At 39.8% G+C, this 21,969-nt stretch overlaps 1 protein-coding gene across 8 annotated transcripts in view; it reads left to right on the plus strand.

Moving 5' to 3' along the window:
• Positions 1-21,969, plus strand: part of KANSL1L (KAT8 regulatory NSL complex subunit 1 like) — a 68,009-nt gene that overhangs the window by 37,925 nt on the left and 8,115 nt on the right. For 7 of the 8 annotated variants that reach the window (XM_075512507.1, XM_075512504.1, XM_075512506.1 and 4 more), the window contains 6 exons: positions 9,374-9,536; positions 13,708-13,818; positions 14,233-14,370; positions 16,809-16,936; positions 18,369-18,493; positions 19,418-19,472. In XM_075512507.1, coding sequence (XP_075368622.1) covers positions 9,374-9,536; positions 13,708-13,818; positions 14,233-14,370; positions 16,809-16,936; positions 18,369-18,493; positions 19,418-19,472 — 720 coding nt within the window. The remainder of the gene's footprint in view (positions 1-9,373; positions 9,537-13,707; positions 13,819-14,232; positions 14,371-16,808; positions 16,937-18,368; positions 18,494-19,417; positions 19,473-21,969) is intronic. The other variant, XM_075512503.1, reaches the window with a different exon arrangement.

Genomic DNA, 21,969 nt, shown 5'->3' on the forward strand with positions numbered 1-21,969 from the left:
TTCCTAGAGAAAATAAGAGGTGGTGGCAGCAATCAAGCTGTCAGCTTCAGACTTCGTCTAAGTGCCAAACTCAATTAAGTTTTCAAAATTAAGGTAAAGCAGTGAACAAAGCCTCTTACACAGTGTTGGTTAAAAACAGAATATCAGGGATCCTGTGGGGGAAGTCAGTGACAAAATTGGACTGGACATTTCCAGCACGTTCTGACAATCAAACCTAAATGGGTATCGAGTCTCTGAATTAAGAGCCATCATCAGTGTATCGTTTCATTCAAGAAATCGTATTCTAACAGGCCCTGTCACTTTCTTAGTCCTGCACTTGCTACACTTGGTTACCCAGCTGTTGATAAGATTGCTCAACTTGTAATGGAAGAACACTGGCTATCAGCCCAGGCTGACTGCTAGAGTAGGCAGATGTCTAAGGGTAAGGATGCAAAATGGGGAATGGCCTCTGGGATTGATACCTAGTTTTCTCTGAAAATGCATTTATATTCCCAATAGTTAGTGAGCAAATTTCCTCTGGCCTTTCATAGAAAAAGGAGTTACTTCTTAGCAGCATGGAAAGCAGTTGGATTATTAATGTAATGTTACTGTTCCGTCTCTAGCAAGTGCTTCTCCCATATTTCTTCAAGTTTTACATACTTATATAGCCCCTGGTACCATGGTCTGTGAGGACCCTTGTTTCTTTAAGATCACTGGCCTGAGAGCAAGCTGGAGCTAGGGAAGGCTTGCTGCCACCTCCCTGCAGCAGATGTGGCGTTAACAGAGACCAGCCTGCCAGTCTGCCGAGAAGACTGAATCTTCTGAAGATCGCAGCTCCTGTGCCAGCTTCCTCACGGTGCCTGGTTCAAACAGCTGGCGAGCGAGTGCCTGGCAGTGCTGATGGGCGATGCCGCTCTGTAATCTGAGCAGACGATGACTAAAGAATTCTGACCAGAGAATCACAGCAAAATGCAGACTTCCCATGTGTAGGAGATTAAGAAATGCTGGGATAACTTTGAGGAATTTGGTTTTTTGGGGATAACTGGTTGTACCCGTTGTGCATGGAATGGCATTCAGAGTGTTGTCCTTCACATCTCTTCAGATTCTTTTGGGAAGCTCATCCCCCCCTCCACTCCCCAACATCCATGTTAGGAAAAAAAGTATGAAACTGTGAACCGCTATCCCATCTGTCAGTTCATAAGGTCACTGGGAAGACAGCCACATTTTTTCTCTTATCTACTGCCATGCCACATACATTTACAATGCTGTCAAAAGTTTGAGTATTTAGTGACCTAGTAGCCTCCCAGTGCCTGTTGAGAGATGTCCTGTATTGTCCCCTGCTTCGCTGTATTTCTTTTATTCTAAAGAGGACTATACCTTCCCCTTCTCTGGTATTTAAATAATGCTTACACAAAGTAGTGTCTAAAAGAAAACATAGAACTCTATGAAACTCTAGAAGACCTGCCAGATCTGTGAGATAGTTAGACTACAGTGGGGATAAATAAAACAGGATGCAGGGTGTTAGGTTTATCTGTCACCATCCAGTATCCTCAGGAACTTGAAACATCGTTTGGGGCCAGATCCACTTGTCCCTAATTCAGAATGACTAAGTACCACAGATGATCTGTGAGTCATGTTTTAGCCGTGGAATCTGTTTTGTATCTTTCTTCTTTCATTATCTAAGCAGCTTGGTAAGAGCATAGGCCATTTCTTGATTGTGAGTCAGTGCACAAGCCACTCAGAATAATCCACATGCACAATAAACCCTGGGATTGCAGTCTGTGCTTCAGTCTAGAGGACGTGATTGTAGTGGTGCATTTCTTCTTCAGCGTGATTTTTGAATGAATATTAAAACTTGTATGCAGGATAGCACAAAGGAGTAAACTGCAGGCATGGTCTAGTAGGAGGGCACGTGCTTGCGGGCGGGGATTGGTACTCTGAGAGTGCTTCGTTCAAAACGCTGGATCTGCCACTCGTTTGCATTACAGCTGACAAGTCAACCAACCTCTGGGTCATTGTCTCCTCCTATAAAATGCACATAATGTAGTTTTAACACTAAGAAAGAAGGCAAAGAGTATCAAAGCCTTAAACCCAAGAAAGTCTGTAAGTAGCAGATTGGTGTCAGGACTTTAAAACATGAGCTCCAATTGAATAATTTCCCAGTGGTTGTTGCATTTATAACTGCTTCCCCCCAGTTCTCCGAAGTCTAATGCCTGGGTGCTCCTGCAAATGGTTTTCCTACAGTGAGGACCTATAGTATCTCCATCTCTGGCCATATTTTGCCTAAACTTGAAGGAACTGAATTATGGGTGAGATATCAAAAGTTCTGTTAAGTTTGTTTAAAAGCACACAAGTGTTGTTACTAGTCAGATACTCTCAGAGGGGTCTTTGCTTAGCTGACATTTCCTGATGTTTTCTTTTCTAGTATTTTATTTGTGTGGCTTGTTGCAGGTTTTTTTTTAGTAACAAGGAATTTGTTTTGCCAGTACATTTTGTTAGTTTCTCATTTAACATCCTAACTAATGACGTTAGTTTCACTTTTGTCAAGTCATGTTTTGACAAGTGATGTCATTGAGGCTAGGTAGTGTTTTAATCTATTAAAACTTTATACAGCTATTAATAAAGGTAAGAGGCAATAGAGGAGTGAGATTGGAGTACTATAAATTTTGGTCCTGTCCATTTCTTTGCAGGGTTGTAGAGCACAGTGGGTTTTTTTAAACCTGAAAATTCTCATAGTATTTGTATCTCCACCTGCTGGAGGAAGAGGTGGTTGTGTGGACTGAGGCACATGGAGGAAACTAGAGTTCAAATTTGCAAAGGTGCCAGCACTCTGAAAGTTGGGAGTTGAGGTGCAAAAGCTTACATTTTAGATACCGCAAGCAAACAACTGCTATAACATTGCTAGCTCTTGTAGTTGAGTATTGCCACATTTTTTATCTTCAGTCTCAAGCGGGAGTTAAGTGAGAGCAGTGGAATATCTGCTTTCATTTAGTGGTTTTTTAAAAAAAAAGGAAGGAAAAAAAAAAGCGTGAGTGCTTCTCCAGAAGGCTCCAAAACAGACAAGGAACAAAGTATTTAAATTCTAGGGTTTGGGTTTCTTATTTTAACCTAGTTCTCATGCCAGTGCTATGATTTTTGTGTCCTGCTGCTTTTCCAGTGCATGCTTAGGGCCCATGATACTTTTGTAGATGTCACTTGATAAATACATATGGGTCTTTCACCAGTCTTGTTAATTTTCAGGTTTTAGGGAGGAGTGTATATATATATATATATACACATATATATACTTTTATAATTTGTATTATACCCAGCATGCAGAGCCTTTATCTTATTCGCTAAATGTCTGCTATCTGCAAGTGGTCTGTAGCTAGGAGGAAAGGAGGATAAGGGACAGGGAGAAGGGGGTGTGTGCAGACAAGGTGCTTAACCAGAATATTGCATATAGTGTGGAAGTTGTAACCCTGTTTTCTGCCAGGTGATATGTTTGTCTGGGGATGAATATTTTAACACCGGCTTCCTAGAATACAATCCCATTTCCTCTACCATATTGTCCTATGTTGTGGTTTATTTGTGTTTAAGGAGATACAGGTGAATTCTTTGTGACCGTTATCAATTACTGCTTTCTCTACCTCCCTTCGTCTGTAAATTTAAAGAAACAGCACTGTCTACAGCAGTAACTATCAAGCATATTATTCAGTAGCCAGCTAGAAGTTTTGCCTTTCACACAGTGAAGTAGTCATTTCCCTTTAGTTGCACTGAAAGGAGCCTACTGGTTGTCACCCCCCTCCTTCGTATTGCTAGATACTGGCTCTGCCACCTGCTTCTGCATAGCTTCCTGGCATTGCCGACTTCTAAAAAGCCATGAATACAGGGAATGTTGTGTTGCCAAATCTCCTGCAAACTGATTTCGAGAATGCATCCTGCTTTGATGAAAATGGTGTAGTACCTTTGTGGATATGTCAGTCTTCTGATCTGGCAAGGAGAACCCCCTGGTTATGGTTTATCAAGTTTGTAAGTGAAAATAATAGTTGATAAAATTACTATTTTAACACTGGAAGTTAAAAAAGAAGGTCTTCTGTTAGTTAACAATCAGCAAAACGTCAATGGGAAAAAAAGAAGTATTCCTATGCATTCAGCTATTCTGAGTGTGTGACAAGACTTGTCTACTGGGGAGGAAGGAAGGGAGAACACCTTTAGCTTTGCGATATGGTGATACTGCCAGTGGAATTAAATCCATCCTTTGTGAGGTTTATGGCAAGCCAGTCAGCCCGTGAGTTCGTCTTTTCCAGAATGAAAAACCCGAAGAGTGCTTTTCAGTCCTGCACCTTTAGCTTATGATGACATTTCTGTAGTGTTTTACTGATCACATCTACTCTTAATTTCTACATGGCATTTTTGAAAAGATACCCCTGTGGGTTAACATGTCTTTCCTTCTTTTGGTTTAACTGGTCAAAGATTAAGCACTAACCTTGATTTTTCAATTGATTTGCTAGTTGAACAAAAGGTCTTTGTTTCGGGATGTTGAGGACAGCATACATTTCCCACAGAGCAGGTGATAGTCCATCTCCCATTGGCTTATAACAGGATTAAAGAAACTAAACTCCATGTATACTTAATGAGAGGTGGGTGGTCTCCGAGAACGGTAGAAGCTACCACTCCTTTTGTGACACTGACCAAAAATCTGAATTTGAGACAAGCTGGATGCTGAGTAAGTTGTTGTTAGTGTTTTATGAAAGTCTCAGTTCTGTTCCTGGAAAAACTGGTCTCTGCCACAGGATCTGCCACTTTATCCTTATCGACAGCTTCAGAGGGGCCAGAGGCAGACTAATTCATTTACATCCCAGGGCAGCTTGCTTCCCTGTACCTGGCCTCCGTACAGATTGCAGGCTCGTGCATGGGAAAGGTCCGTCCGTTTGACGTCTGTAGAAACTTCATCTGGAAGGGAGGGTCTGTCATGTAGTATGTGTCGTCAGCACCATCTGTTATGCCCCTTCCCATGTAGGGATGTCTTAGCTGCTTTGCGCACCTTCTCCTCCACTACCTGTTGATAAGAGAGAAGGTCTTTGGAGCTTTCAGATTAACCTTTCACTATCCATGTATTGTATGTTTCCTGAAAGCACTCTGCAGTGAAGTCCTGCTTAGGGAACTCCTGATGTTTAGCTTGTGAAGTAAGACATTGCATTGAACTGTGTGTTCTGCCAGGGGGGCATAGCTCTGCTCAGAGCGATCACTGTGTGCAGAAGAGGGGGGCCACGGAGAAGTGGGCTGGCCTTTAAGGGAGATGCTAAAGCACAGAAGCAAGCAGGTAACACAGTGCTCTGTCAGTTTGAGCTCTGCATAGCGCTTCTGGAGGATTAAAAGTTAGGAGTGTGTTTGGTGTTCAAAGAGAAGGCATCAGCCACCCACACAGTGGTTCTCTTGGATCCCACAATTAAGTCTCTGCAATTTAGTTGGCTACTCATTTACTGAGGAACAGCTTTTAATATTGAGGGGGATATCTCTTCTTTGATATTGCTGAAAAGTTCTGAGTGCGTGTGTGTGTAGGGAGAATAAATGCTTTTTCCTTGCCTTTTTTGGCCTTATAAGAGTAATCAGAAGCAGACGTAACAGGTATTCAGCAGAGTGTATGTGAGCTAACTTAACTTACTGGATTCATACATGTTGATGTAATTGAACTGTGGCTCTCTGTACTGTTACACTTAGGAATGTTTCCAAAAATGATAGGAGTTTTGGTAGGATCAGTAGCTGAAACCATGAAGTGAGTATTCACTTCAGAGTTTTTAACTGGGAGCACAAAACATTTTCCTTTTCAATTATGGCACGCTTCATAGACTCAAACTTTTTTCTCTGCAGAAGGATGGTTGGCCAATACTGTTCAGCCTTCTGACCCTTCTAGAACAGAGGCATGAGCCAGTCGTGCTTTGTCTAATGCATCAATTTATCACAAGCAAGTGCAAGAATTGTTTTGACTATCAAAATAAATTGCTTACTAGATTTTCTGTGACCCAGTAAAACAGAACTAAGGAAAAAAATTCCAAGAAGATTAAAATTCATAATACTCTAGAAAATTAGATTCTGTTGGTGACACCATTTCTTATGAAGTTTAAAACAGAGCTGCTATTTTAGTTGAAGATTTAAAGCTTGCACATTTCTGATTTCCTCTTAAACACAGTGTATTTTCTTTTCCTTAATAGAATCAATTTAATGTAATGTTATTCTTCGTATCTACTTAAGCTCAGGAAGCATGAGGTTTTGTATTTCAGTAATGAAGAAAAATGTTTCAGGAGATGTACGAGGTATAGTGTAGCAGGGGGAAAATTGATAAGAGTTTAGTAATCTCTCTTGCTTTCTGAAGGGTTGGCATTGTTGTCAGGCTTGCTGTAGAGGCCTCTCTAAAAGCTGTATGCCTTGGTTTTCATGAAACCACATTGCTGTGGCTGAATGGTTATATTTGTGGGGTTGTGTTCAGATGAGTTTTGGTGGATTTTTTTGTTGTTGTGTAAAAAATCAATAATTAACTGCTGGAAAAGCCAGCCGGGTTGTAGACTCTTCTATACTGAAGTGGAAGGGGGGAGAGTTTAGTTTTCCAATAAACAGTTCTTCAGTTTTGTTTCAATAAGACTGAAGCACTTCCTTTGACTGAGCAGCATGCTTTCATTCCAGGATGAAGGGCTTCAGAAATTTTTTCATCAAGAGTTGATTAAATCGACATTCCTGACAAACATCATGATTTCACTAATTCAGCATTTTCCGGTGGAAAACTATTCCATCAGAAATTTAAACCAGATCTAGTAGCTAGGGACACAGACACTGCCAGATATTTTAGCTTTTTTCTAGTAGCTTCACAAGCATTTAAATAAAATTACTTTTGCTTCTATATAAGTCCTTATTTTCTTTTGAATTACAAACTGACGTAATGAAAGATTTAATTATTTACGTGTTGATGTTAGAGCATTCAAGGAAATAACGCACAAATTCAGGCACAAGGTTTTGTAACTCCCACCACAGACAAGATGAGGAAAAGAATTTGGCTTTTACCAATGTTGACAACTGGATTTTAATACTGCTTCAAAATAGATTGAGATTGTGGAGGTTATTTGACCACGTCTGCATGTTTTTGAGCAGGCTTAGCTTTAAGCTATATTCTAAATGTGTTTGGGACTAAAGTGAATTAAAGCAAGAAAAAGTGAGAAAGGACTGGATGTCCATATGTGTTGATCTTATCTATATATTTTCTAGGTAATTTTACTGATCAGTGTTTGGAGATTTCTTTTTAAAGAATGAGAGATTTATCATTTACTGCAAAGTGGATTCATTTCTGTAAAAAAAAAAATGCAAGCAGAGAGGGTGCAGTGGCAGCTTAAATAGTGGAGATTCAGGAAAGCAGTTAATTTCTAAAAACCAAATATCAAAAGGAAATGCGATTTTCTGCATTTTTGAAAGGCAAGTCCTTATTGCGTCAAAGGTAGAGCAACTACCTAAAAGCTCTTTAAGCTTTAGTTTGATGGCCCATATAATGGGAAACATTAAATTTGCTTTAGCATTTATCCCTCTAGTGTTTCCAAACACAGGTCCCAGTTCTGCCAACACTTCATGGATGTTTAACAGATGAAGAGTCGCATATGTCTGTCGCAGGAAAATAACAGAACGTTGATTTGAAGGAGTCCTGGGCTAGAAAAGAATTCTTTCCAAATTAAGTCGAAAGTACTTCTGCATACACCTGTGTATGGAGATCAAGGTGGATTTAGGACTGTTAATGTTTTCCTATGAGAAAATTGTGAAATACAACAACCCCCACTACCACTGCCACAGGGTCTCCTCTGCTCCAACATCATAACATGCTTACTTGATTTTAATGGTTCCTGCAATACAATACCAGCATAGGGAATTTGTCGACTGAGAAGGGAAGAGATGGAAAGGGGAACTTTTTAATGGGATATTTTCTGCCTTAGTGTGGGTTGTGTATACTGATGCCACCTGACAGAAGAACTGATTTCAGTAAGTGGAAGGGGATTTTATGTGGTGGACATAATCACTGCATCACTAACAGATGAGTGACACTGCTAGAATACAGCCTGGAATATTTCAGACAGGAGGAGACAGCAGAGAGAGATTTCTTGGATTCAGAAAGTAGTACTAAAAATACAAGTAATGTTCGTTTGATCATCTTGCTTCTGATGCAACTGCTAGATGTTTTCCTTTCATTCCATAAAAAGTCATAAGAAGATCAAGAAGACCACTGTTATATTCATTCTTACAGGGTTTTTTGTGTTGAAATCCTTTTCCGGGAGATGATAAATGTGGCAGTTTGCACAGCATTAGGCTGAGAACCTCAAATTACCGCAGTGCCCCCCTTCCCCTCCCTTCCCCTTTAGAGGATTCTGCAGCATTTGGCAGAGTATCAAAAACCAATGGAAGCCCTTAAAAATGTCAGTACCTTTGGGGTTACTAGTGCTAGTATCCAGTAAGGCTGAAAGTGGCATAAACAGTACTATTTCCCTGCAATGTTTTTGTAGCTTATTCTGAAGCACAGACTACTGTTGACTGCTGCCCTGTAGCATCACATTCAATTCTCTCCGTCTGTCTTTCAGAGCTCAGTATATTGCCTGCACTCTGCTGTTTATTCCTGCCCATTTTCACCCTGCGTTTTGCCTTAGTGTCCTGCTACCTCACACCTACCAGTTCTGTGCAATCCATCATTTTACCTTCCATACTTTAACAAGCCTTGCAAATAAGCAGCTAATTTAATCTTTCTTTGCAGCTCTCCTCTTTCTAGTAATGCCTCTTACTACCTATTAATCAATCCTCAGTGCATCCCTTTGTATCTTCTTTTGTTTTTGTTGCTTATCTGATATTTAAATTATAGCAAGGTAAGGATTTTGCCCTCTTGCTTTGTGTAAGTACATGGTGTGCTCAAAATGTTTAATATTGTGTCTTGCATTAAAATGTATAATCCCAAACTGTCTAGCGATATTGATACTAAGAATCTTACTAAGACTAAGGGGAAAATTGGAGGAGACCCCTATATTTAGTCTGGTGTTAAGTTTTGTTTGTGCATCTATATCATGCCTATTGTGCTGGAATGGAATTTTAAGGGGTGTTTGTGATAGGATATGTCAGAATAATGATTGGAAACAGTTACATTTTCTCTGGAAACTTTGACAACTGTTTCCTGGCCCTAAATGAAGGGTATTTTTGTATTCTTTGTATTGTGTGCCATAGTCCATGATAAGTGGAGGTAAGTCGTATTTAGGCTATCTGAAGTTTGTAGGAATTTTTTTCCCCTTCTTGTATTGAAGAGTGTCACTCAGATTATTTTTTTTGTTTTCTTCTGGTCTAATTTGAAGGAGTAAATAAAGAAGAAGTTAACCTTTGTTTCTGTGTATCCTTGCAGACTTTGCCATCTAGAGATGCCTCCTTTCCATATAAAACTCAGTTACCATGTATGGTGCCAGCCTCTGCTTTCAGCAGTAGTGAGTACAGTGCGGAATCTAAAATACTAGATTATGTGCAAGAGCTGGACTCTTCCTTCCACCCGGTCTTATCATTCCCTTCAGGTAAGTAACTCAAATGCTGTGCCTCTAACAGAGGGTGGTTGTGCTTGTGAGAGCTGTAGAGTTTATGGACTAACTTTTCTTTTGAGTGATTTTTAGAACTTAGTTCTCTTAGAGAAAACCTCACACTGGCAAAATACATGAGTTTAGACTAAATGAAAATCTTAATTTCATCCTGACATTTGAAAAATACACCTTCTAGATTTCCTATACCAGTAGCGTGATTACAACCAAGAAAAACTGACAGGAAAAATGACAGGAACATTTTTGGTTAAGGTGGTTTTTGCATGTTTCATGGTGTGTCTAATTGAGTCAGCGTTAGTCCTTTAGATGGTGCTTTTGCCAACACACTACTATACCTTGGTTGTGTTGTTTTCATGAGCAAGTTTGAGTTCAGGCCCTTTGGACTAGGCCCAAAAAGCTTTATTTAGTTTTTCTAATTGTTTTTTGTGACAGTCAGCCTTTTTGGTGATCTTTGAAGTTTATGGTTTCTGTCATCTGATTCTTTAATCTTTTTGAACAATAATGCAGATGTTGTTTTTTCTGACTCTTATTAGCCCTGAAACTAGTGCAGGTGCAACTTGACGGCACTTTGTGCTTTAAAATAGCATATTAAGTGCTGTTACCAGCAGGAGGGATTGGATACCAGCAGATTTTGTTTGGTTGGGTTTTTTTTATTTTAGGAAAAACCTATAGCCAGGTAGTTGCTGACCAGCTGAATTCTGCTGTTCTGGGGGGCTTCTTTACCACAAAATAATCCTGAACGTGAGGTTGGGACTTCCATGGAACTGCTTGAGTCTTTAATCAAACCCACTGTCTTCCCAGAATGGCAGTGTATACACTCCAGCCTGGTGTTAGGAAGTCAAGAATTAAAGTAAATCTTGGATTTGGAGAACTTGTCACTGGCCAGTAGAGGAGACCCAAGTGTGGACATGGAATCCTGAGAAGGTCTCAACTCTTTCAGGTTTACGAGTGTTTACATCCCATGTATGTGATAAAGAGGAGTGTATTTTGAGAAGCAGATAGGGGGAAGAAAACACTCACTCCGGGAGTGCAACAGCAAGCATCCCAGTCAGCAGGGCATTGTTGTGGAGAGGAGAGAAAAACACTTCTTAAATCTTCTTTACAAATGCTCTCCATCACTTACCCTGTGACTCTGACAGCCCCAGCTGGACAGGAGCTGGGGGGTTAGCTGGTAGTTCCCAAATCCCTGCAGAGAGCTGTCACCACACACTTCCTGGGTGATTGCCAGCTTGCCTCACTCATCAGATTGTTTCCTTGCTTCTATGCAAGGTTCACTGTACCACAGTGTATATGTTTTGGGGTGGTTTTTTTAAGTGTTTCTTTCGAAGTCTGTTCAAGGCCATGCCCCTCGCCTTTAATCCTACCTTACTTTTCAGGGAGACTAGGAAGTTTAACAAGAATATTGAAACATTCTTTCCTTGAAAAAAACTAATCATCATGAAAAGAAAAAAACTGAAACGCTCTGGATTGCATCATGGCTACTGTTGGTCACTTTGCCAGGATGGAGGAAGAAAAATGTTATTTTAGCTTCATTCTGATACCAAGAACGTCTTTCTTTTGAGGAATATTTATTCTCTTTTCAAGCAGCCTTAGCCTTGCTAATAATAGTTGAGACAGGAAAAAAGTCCTAGACCTACTATCTCCTGCTCAGATGCAGTTCTTGCTTTTGAGAGAGGCTAGATTTCATGGTCTAGTCTGTGCTTTGTGTACTTTGCTGTCTCTGCCTCCTCATGGAGACCACTAGGCTATTTGTAATTTTCTTTCATATGAAAGAATTGTCATGAATAAATGCATGCTAGAAATTGTCCAATTTGGTCAGGTAGCCTGATTCAGTTTCATGTTTTCTTTGCAGCTTCCTTAGTTATCTCTTTCCAGAGGGATAACTTCTCTTAAAATACTACTTGTGGTGTGCCCACATCTTTTACCACTTTCTTCTGAATAAAAAAAAAAGTTTTTCAGCAGTGTAGAAGAAGAGGTTCTTGGTTTAACTTCCTCTGTTTTTTAAAAAATATTATTGGTATTTGTTCCATTTTGAAACTCTGGGAGTTTGATTTTTCAGTGTGTGAGGAGGGATTCAAATTCAAGATTCAGATCTTGTTCTCTCTTGTACCTATTTTTTACTTTCAAAGGAGAATCATAATTTGCAAGCACTGTAGTAATATAATGCAGTGGGACTGGCTCACTAGTGTACAGGCTTCTGGAAGTATAATTGTCCTTACGGTTCTAAGTCTTGCCTTCAGAGTTTCCATATTACCAAGGGTCTTGACCAGAAGTATGTCAGTGGTTGCAGCATCCCTTGAGCATAAAAGCGCCTCTTTAAACTTGCACCCCGATGACTGGAAAATTGTAGTTTGCATTGAAGAAGTTTGGGTTTCTGGTATTTCTGCCCCTAGCCTGCAGATAAACTGGAACAAATGCTCCTGCCCTTTTAATTAAGATACAGGAGCACATAATAAAAATATCTCTGAGACATCCAGGTGATTTCTCAGGAAAAAAACAGGAGAAATGTTTTGTTTATTTCTTTACTTAAATGTTGTGACTAATAAACCTTTCAGACCTAGTTATGTTTCACTCAGAAGTAGAATAGGAAACACAGCAAAAACCTTGGGGGAAAACAACCTTTTACAGGTCACCTTTAGTCTTGTGACAAAATATCTAGTTAGATCTATATGAAATGGAAATAAATTATTCTTTTTAGATAGCAAGATAAGTTGAAAGTTTCTATCCAGGCAAGTCCTGAAGGCACATGAGGCTAAGGTTGTATGTAAATAAAAATAGTTTAATGCCCACCCTTTGGCTGTGCCCTGAGGCCTCTTCTAATTCCAAACATAATAGTCATCAAGCCTGCTTCTTATGTTGACATATTTCTTTCTACTTAATTTCTCTTCTTTCTTGTAATGTTGTTTCCGGAAAGGCTTTTCAGACAGAGACCTATTTTTCTTAAGCCTTCCTGCCTTACAAAAGTGGGTAAATTCCTTACCACTTAAGATGTTTTGCAGACTAATTCTTGGTTAGAACTCCCTCGGGAAATGAATTACATTGCCCTGCTGTAGCCTTTGCCAGAGAGAGAAAGAAGGAATGTACCTTGAAATTACCTCTAGGCTCCCAGCAGTAACAATTTCCGAAAGCATTAATTACCTGTACGCAAAAGGCTGAACTGAAGGCTTTTCAGATTACAGGAAAAGTGCATTGTGTGCTCTCCACTGTTGGGGGTTTTGTGCAGGAGTTAGTTTGTGCAGAGGGGAAGACCTCAGTCTTACTCTCACGTGATACCCTCCAGAGCTTGTTTTCATGGAGAACAATTCTGGAGTAATTGCAGGTAAGGACATAGTTTATTCCAGAGTAAGACAACCTTGCTCTTTCTTACTTGGACTTTGAACACCAAAAAAGTGCTGTTAATCTACTAAGTGTATGTGCCTGCACTGGGATATGTTCAGGAGCATTCCTTAGGTTTGAGTCCTACCTTGATCTGAGTCGTCTTGTCAGCCCTTGGAAGGCTGACAAGTGCTGGAGAGCTTGGAACCACTTAAGCATACTGCCTTGGTCAGCACGTATGGCAATGTAGCTTCACAGCTAAAAATGGGTTTGTTTTTACCATGGCATAACTCTCACTTCCTGTTAATAGAAGGACGGGTACCTTGAGATCTTACCTCCAGGCAACTACCGGAGATTATCATGTGTACTACTTAGATAACTGATAGAACAGACCACAGGTCTTTGCCTGTGGTGGAGGATAGCACTCATACAATAACTATCTCGCTGAGAATTACCTTGCCTCAAATTTTCTTATTTACTCATGCAACAATCACTTCTTTGAAATGCCTGGCTGGGCTTTTTTGGGATATTGTCATCAAGTTTTCTTTTGGCTCTCACCAGTTTCAGGACATGGTTTCCTATATTGTTTTCAGCTTGACTCTGTGAAGACACTGCTGCTACACAGACAAGTGATTGGTCCTCGCCGGAGTTACTCAGCACTGCCGTTCTTCATGAGTTGAAGGACTCAAGGCAGCAGTATTGCTCATAGATTATATTCCACAGTGTGTGTAATCGATTTCCTAGACCTTTAGTGATGATGCATAATTCATTAGCTCATAGGTTGCTATCTTTCTGATACAGACTGCATTCCCTTTGGATTTCTTTTTTTTATTAGATATTCCTCTTCACATATACTTTGAAACATTATTAAGGAAGGATGACATCAAAGGAGAACCTGTTGATACCTCATCTTTGGGAGTGGAGTTTAAAGTATCTCCAGACAATGGTATGTAAACAAAATATTTTAATATTTGCAAGACCGTTTTTCATTCATTTGCCAGTACTTTCTGCCCTGAAGAGGTTCAATTTGTAAACTTACCACAAAGGAGGTTATCAGAGAAGGCAACCAGCTAAGGCTTTACGTGGAAGAGGAATCTTCCCAGACCACAGCGTCAGGTTCTCCTTTGTTGCACTGAAATGATCCCATCAGAGCTGTCAGAGGGCAGTAATACAAGTGGGGGGCATTTGGACCGTGAGTCCTCTGTAGACACAGGTGCCTGACTGCAGTACTGTTTACTATTTGGATTCCTATCAGAAGTCTGTTTTTTTCCATTATAAATAGTTCGGCAGTTGAGATTGCCTGTAAAGTGCACCAATGGAAAATAAGTTTTCAATTTGATACATGCTTTTTCTGTCGTAGACTATAATCAACATAACGTTTCTGTCAAACAATGGAGCAGTGGCTGTTTATCTAATTCCAAATCTCAGTCAGTGTCAGGAACATCTGACCAGCTGTCAGAAGGAAGAAAGAAAAGACATCTAAGTGAGACAGCAGTAGGTAAGAGAAAAATGGTCTTGTTTAAGACAGCACTACTTCTTTAAAAATGTACTGTATAAATTAGTTTGTTATCACTGGGCTTTGAGAATTAATTTTAAGTTGTCTCCAAAGAGGATGCTGTTTGAAAGTTTACAGGAGTGAAGAAATGGACTTACGACACCATGAAAATAATGTGCTATTTTAAAGCATAATAATCTTTCTCTGTCTTCTTGAGTATATATTACAAAATGAGACAAGCTTCTGTATTTTATTTTTGGAATACTCTTAAAGGAAACTGCTCAGCAGTCCAGCTGTGTTTTTCTAATACTGGGTGTCATTATTTTTAATACGAAAGGGGTTTTTTTATAGTAGTCAGTGAAACAGACTGAATTGCAAAGTTATCTGTCAAATCATGTGCCCAACCAAACATACACTATTCCTGGCATCTTTGGTCAGCTGTGTTTCACTTGTATACCGCCATTTGCGGTTCTGGTTTCCTTCCAGACTGTTAGGAGGACTTGTGGGTAGCCAGTGCTTATAATTAGTGTTTTCACCCTTGTTACCTTTATCTTTTAAGCCATTGAATCTCTAATTCAGCACTTGGTAAGTTAATAGAAAGTGCCCTGAAAGTTCCGTAGGATAATGTGATAATTTAGGGACAAAAAATTCAGTGTACCATTGTAAAGATAAATAGCATCTTACTTCTCCAAGCATTTAGAATGTAAAACCTAACAGATTCTGTTACAGATCATTTATGTGAACTTTTGGAAAACTTTTGGCAAAATTCCTCCCAAGAAAGCTGAAGAAAATAAAACACTGAGTAAGAGGACAAACTGTATCAGTTTAAAATTTCCCCTAAGAAAGAATTAAAAGATATAAATGATCACTTAACATTGTGGAAAAATACACTTTGATTGCATATCCAGGTAAAACTGCTAGTGTAATCTTGCAATAGAGGTGGAGATATGGGAATTACTGCCGAGATGATTTAACAAAAAATTATGATCTATTTAAAAAAAAAAAACAAACACAAAAACAAACCAAAAGCCCCTATTGATTAGAAAGTTACAGGAGAGAGTAAAAGGTGGTTTTGGACAGACTGAAAACTGTCTCTGATTTAGATGAATTTTTTTTTCTCTGCATCGTTCCCCTTGTGCAATACAGTCCTCCCCTTTGCTGTACAGTCTTCTCTTATGCTCTGTGCCTGTCTCTGCGGGGGGGTGCTGTGCCCTGTCCCTTCTCACCATCAGTGATCCTTTTTTCCATGCCACCCACTCCCTTAAACAGTCACTGGTCCCCAAAAGGCGGATGCTGACACAGTGTTTCTTGCAACCACGTTGCTTCCCTAAGTGTACAGTCATGCACACTGAGATCAACAATTGGAGTTACTTGGGAGCACTAGTAAGAGAGAAAACTTCTTTCTGGAAACCTTTTGAAGTTACAATTAGTCTTCTGCCAATAGTATTTAGTTCTTTGAGTTAATGGAAGAAAAACCCAATCTTTTATCATGAGGATCACAGTCTGCCAATGCCAGAAAACTGCTATGTGGCGTATTCGTGAGCAGCAGCAGCAGTTCTAGCTTATTAGTGCTACGGGTGTAGTACTACATATTTATTCCTAATTTGGGCTCTGTCTAGGAGAAATTATCCATGGGGAAGGTCAGCCTGATGAACAAGGCCAAAAATAAAAGCTGTGTACCAGGGAGTTGCAGAGCTGCCTGAGAGATGGCAGCTCTGTGCAACTCATGTCCTTGACCCAGCCTGTGCAATACAGTCTTTAAGCTCAGTCTTACCTCTTTTTCCATGTTGGAATACACTGATTCTTTTTATTAGTTGGTATACTAAATCTGAGTTCTCTTTCCTTACTGGAAATTAAGGTAGAAGGAAAGCAGAACACAGGTGGTTGAATTCTGAACCCCCCTAAAAGCTGCTTACACTGGGACTGAATAAGAGTAAACAAGAATTATGATTTGTCTGGAGCAGTGGATGACATGGAGATCTAGAATCTAATTTTGTTACCCTTGCTGCCAGTTTTGTTTTATCATTTATCAAGGAAGAAACTGTCAGTGAGGGCTTAGTGAACTGGTACATTAGTGAGATGCAGCCCAGTTAGGGAAGTGCTGTTAGGGAACACTGAGGAGTGTTCCTCTAAGTCTGATTGCATTTGCTGTGTGTGTAGTCTATGACAGCTTCTGAAAAAAGAAGCAGGATTTTCCTATGTGAAGCTGGTTTCACGAGAAGAAGTCCTTCGTAGAAGCAGAGAGATGAGTTTTGTGGAACAACAATGACAGGATGAGTAACAAGCGTTTATTTAGGTGGCTTTTTTTAGTGTTTGTTAAATCGTAAGTGGTTAGCTGTGGGCTTCTAGAAATGACTTTACTATTACTGTATGGAAAAATATCTTCAGTCTAATAGACAACAGCCAGTATGCAATTTTTTTATTATTATTTTTTGTGCCAGGCGAACACAATGCTAGGTTTGAGACATTCTCCTTTCAACATGCAGAACCAGAATCCCATAGCAGTTTTGCTGCCGTGACCAATGTCCATGCGATGTCTAGGCCCACTCACAGCACTTCATCATCACAGGTAAACCAAAAATGTATCATTGTCTTAACTGAAATATCAACAGAGAGTTGTGCCAATTAATAATCCACAAACACATGCCTTTTACATCTAATTTAGTGTTAAATTACAGTACAAGCATTTTTACAGTGAATTAAGTGGATTACATTAAGTAATTTATTCCAGATTGAGTATGTGGTGTTCCTACAACAGATACTTGCTTGTAAAAGAATTTTGCAGATCATATAACTGGAGTGTAAGTATAGTTTATTGGTGTTGGGCCTTTCATTTTTTTTTTTTCCCCCAAATTTCATTAAATATACTATGATTTATATTCCTCATTTTACACAAGGGCTCTTATGACCCTTTTTTCTTGGTGCAGCTACATAAAATGGCCTCATGGTGCAAATATAGTCACAGAATTTGTTAACTCTCAGCTTCACTATTTAAAACCTTATGTGCAGAACTACAGGCAAAGTCTCTGGTATATACATTTGCTGAGGAGCAGCACAGCTCTGGTTCAATAAAGTCCCTGCAGAAAGAAACTTGGTTTTATTGGAATTCATTGAGAATTTCATAATAATGTTCAGATTTCAGTCCCACAGTTCTGCTAAGCCTAGTGGTATACTGGTGCTCTGCAAGTCGTGACGTTTCAATCTGGTAGTGACTCCTGGAGAGCTGAGTTTAAATCTGCACCTCCAACGCAGAATTTTGACAATGCACACTCCTCCTTTTTTCCCTTGCTTGAGCAGACCATTGTCAAAGAACACCTTAATGAGCATTGTAGAATAGACTGCTTCCATTAACGCTCAGCTAAAAATTGAGATCTTGAAATATGGAATGTATCATGATTTAAAATTAAACTTTCTCCTGTAATCTAGGAACTTCAGTTTTTGACGCATGTAGGTTCCATGGACTAGTGGGCAGAGAACACCACCAGGAATCCTACTATGATCACGGCAAAGAAATTCAGTTTCTGTCTTTTGCACATCTTTCAGAAAAGCACTTTCCATGTAGGCTGTTCTTCACTGCTAAATGTAGCTTCATTCTTTTGGAATTCTTAATTGTATCACACTGAAGAACCACTGGGGTTATGGGTCAGTAGATTATAGAAGGTTGTCTTTGTAGACTGAACATTATGAAGAAGGCAGCATTAACTTCAAAGTTCTCATAAGTATTCAGAATTAACTGTAACTGAAAGCAAGGAAGGGAAACTGCCACTGTTTTCAGTAAGAGTTATGCCAGCAAGAAGTAAATCTCAGAGATGAGGTAGTTTTAAGCTTTGTTGAGATTCCATCGGGGGGCAGGGCGGGGGGAGTCAGAAGTCATTAAGCCACTAGAAAAAGTGTTCAAGTTACAGACTTTCTCCTCCTGCAGTTCTAATGTTTCTCAGCTAACATGTAGTTCCTATGATTTGAGCTGATGAATCTCCTCTTGTATTGCTTGTATTATACAGCATAACACCAGGAGGAGGTTGAGAAGTGAGAGCTCCTATGATATAGACAACATTGTTATTCCAATGTCGCTGGTGGCACCATCAAAGTTGGAGAAACTACAGTACAAAGAAATCCTTACCCCAAGGTTTGTTCACGACCTCCTCAGTTGCAAAGAAGATACCACCAAAATTAACATGAGAACATTAACTAAGAATATCGTCAACGTGTAGTTAGATAATTTTATAATATTAGGATGATCTTTTCATGCGCTCAGGGTTTTTTTTTCTGTGCACTTCAATTTGTGTGACTGGAGTGCTGGGAAGACTGGACAGCTGATAGCACAAGGGAAATAGTCTGATACAGGGAGGTGGCAGATGCACAGACTGGCTAAAAATAGAAGTGGGTTTATATCATCTTAATTGTAGTGATATTCATGGCCTTAAATGTGCCATTAGGCTGACACGCTCTGAACAGTTATTTGGAGGTTGCTGTCTTTTTTGTGTGTTATGGTTCATAACAAAATAGTTAACTATTTTCAGTGAATTAGATCAAAATGGTTTAAGCATATATTTTTAAAATTTATCCATTCTGATACAGTAGAAGAAGCTTAATTTTTTCGATACAGTGTAAACCTAGAATCCATGAATCCATGATTCTAGAGACTTCTTTTTTTTTTTTTTTTTTTTTGAAAAGGAACATCTTTAGATTACTAAAACAGGCTAATTGATCTTCTGTGCTGTAATTCAGTGGCTTACTAGCAAATTGCCTGAAATAGCTAAATACAGTTGTTCCACATTTTAAATCTGTAATTTGTATTTGCTTTTATATTGTCTTTAAAGAGAAAAATATTATTAAGACTCTATTGAATATATTAAAGGCTGTGTTGGGAAAAGGAAAGGTTAGATATTGGGTTGGGAAAGGAAAATCTAAATTTTGGGCGTCTTAAATTTGAAATTATTTTATTTGAAAGAAATCTTGAAGCACAAGCAGTGTTGGAGAAGAAGTAACTAACAGCATAATGAAACAGCATTTAGGTAAATTAATTTGACTTTCCTTGTCTCATTTCTAGCTGGAGAGTTGTTGAATTTCAACCTTTAGAAAGATCTCATACAGATGAAGAAGAGGTAGGCTGTATTTTAATTAAACTAACAGTTTTTAATTAAACTAGATATAATTGGGATAATCGTATATATTTTCCAAAGTCACTGACTTCATGCAAATCCTGGTAAGTTTCAAATTTCAAAAATAAAATATTAAGTATCGGATTGTGAAAATGTGTCTTATCCCAACCTACTCGACCCTGTGGTGCATGACAGAAATGTGAGTATCTCCATGAATAACCATTGTTCACTTGCTCATTTGGCTCTTCTGTCCCTTGCTGTCCGCACAGTCCGTGCTCCAAAGGCTCCCTTTGGTCAGGCCTCTGCCTCCCCTGCTCCTGGGCACTGTGATGCTGGCTCTCCCAGTGTGACTGTCTCGTCGGGGCTACCTGTGCTACAATGTCTGTTCTCTCTCATCCTCTTCTTTCATGGCCAGTTTCCATGGCCTGTTGCTCTTCAGGAGGTAATTTGGCATTTTGCCTGTGGGCCCAGCAGGTTCCCTCAGTTTTCTTCTCAGTGTTCGTTTTCCTGCAACCCTCCTGTTGGGAGCAAACTTTTCTTCTTTCTGCTTTGTCAGGAACAAGGTAACCTTCAGCATTTCCTGCTTGCCTGTTGAGCTAAGTTTGCACATCATGTGCTACTGTTGCTTCCTCCAGACGTAAGAATCTACCTTTTTCTTCCAGGGAACGTCTGTGGACTTTGCAGCTGGGGGTTCCTTTCTCCCCTAATCAGGGGTTCAAGGCATTTCCTAACCCCAGTGTGAACGTACCAACAGGTCTGATCTCCAGACTGGTTTTCTGTCCTTCCGATCTTTTTGTGGCCCCTTTTCCAGAAACCTGCCAGTTTTGCTGTGTGTTGGACATCTCCAGTCTCCCTCCAATCTCTGCTACAGGCCGCTATTGACTGTTGTAATGTAGGACTTGTATTTGTACCTTCATCCACAGTATCTGTTCTTGAGCTCCTTTTTCAGAGAGTCTCTACAACTAGGGTTTAAGTGCCTTAGTAGTAGAAAAAGATTGCATTTGGGTAGCAGTACAGAAGGTTATGCTGAACACAGTAAACAAATCATTATGCCACTCCCTTGGGGTAGAAAATACACTCTCCACAAAGGCGCTAGCTTCCTCAGAGTTTTACTAGGTCTGTAGCTGCCTGCTCCATGGAAATGAACCTTTCCTTTCAGAGGGCATCATGGTCTCAGCTCCCTACCTGGTGCAGTTACACTCATTTGGCACCATACTCTTGGGTTGGAAGGAAGAGAAAAACTTACTCTGGCTCTGCTTTTTCTCATGCACTTGAGAAATTCTTGTGAAATCTGGTGGTCAGATTTATGTCACCTCCACCACTGCCTTTTGTTTTGGTACCGTCTCTGCTAGCAGGAAATACGCCTGATCTTCTTTTGTAGTGAGAAGGTCAAACTACATACACAGGAGAACTCTCCTGCAAGGATATTTAATTAAACCATTTGGAGAATAACTAATAAGGCAGCAAGGGCACACTGTCCCTTGAGAACCTACTGTTCATTCCTCTCTGTCCTGGTATCGGGGGGGCGGGGGGGGGGGAGAATTTCAACAGTGATTTGCCTTCAGGGCTTTAAGAGACTTGCTTGGAGGACTCTGGATTTCTTGTTTAGATTTCAGATCCCATACAGATGACTTGTCTCATGTACTTTTAGCGTATTTTGCTGAATGGACTTCAAGGTGTCTCTCTGTGAAGTTCATGGGCTAATCGCTCGTTTAGTAGCCCTCCCAGTATGTTTGTATTTGGCATGACTAGTTGATCCCGTATGATTCATCCTTTGGCCAGGAAATAACTTGAGTTAACAATAAAGCAGCTTTGCCTCCTGCTGTGGTCCACTGCTTCTGTATTGTCTGTCAGCTGCTGGGTAGAATGAGAGAGGAGAGATGTCAGACAAGAGAAAAATGCTAAAGATCTTGTTTGTCTAAATCGTCCTTTGCCAATTTTCCCCTGTTCTTTTGGGATTGAGTTAATTGGTTTGGATGTTTTTCAGAGTACTGAAAAAAGGTGGTTGTCTGATCATAATCCTTCCACTTCCTTGCTTTAGGTTTTAGGCCGAGTTAGATTTGTTACTGAATAAGCTTGAAAAAAGACGTGAGAAAACAGCAGCATTACCTTTTTGCATGTTCTGCACTCACTCTGATGCTCTTGAAATTGTTCCTTGTACTGAAATCAAGGCAAGCTTCAGTAGATCATTTGTGAAGGACAAGAGAGGGCAAAATGTACTTTCTGCTTTTATATATAAAGTAAGGTTTTTATTTGTGTTCCACTGCATAGCAGCCTGTGGTGGTACTGTATAATAGTTTCTTTTCTGCCTATCTTCTGCATGGCTAAATTTAAAACTTCTGGAGCTGTCCTTGTGTCAACCAGCAGTTAGGGATTTCTTCCACTTGATGTCTTCTTTTTGGTTTTCTTTTTTTTTCCCCTTCTCTCTCTTCTTCATTTAAAGGCTTTCAATGCAACAACCTGTATCCATGCAATAGATTTGCACCCAAAGTTTCCACAA

This window comes from Mycteria americana, chromosome 9 (genome assembly GCF_035582795.1).
Source record: "Mycteria americana isolate JAX WOST 10 ecotype Jacksonville Zoo and Gardens chromosome 9, USCA_MyAme_1.0, whole genome shotgun sequence".
NCBI lineage: Eukaryota > Metazoa > Chordata > Aves > Ciconiiformes > Ciconiidae > Mycteria > Mycteria americana.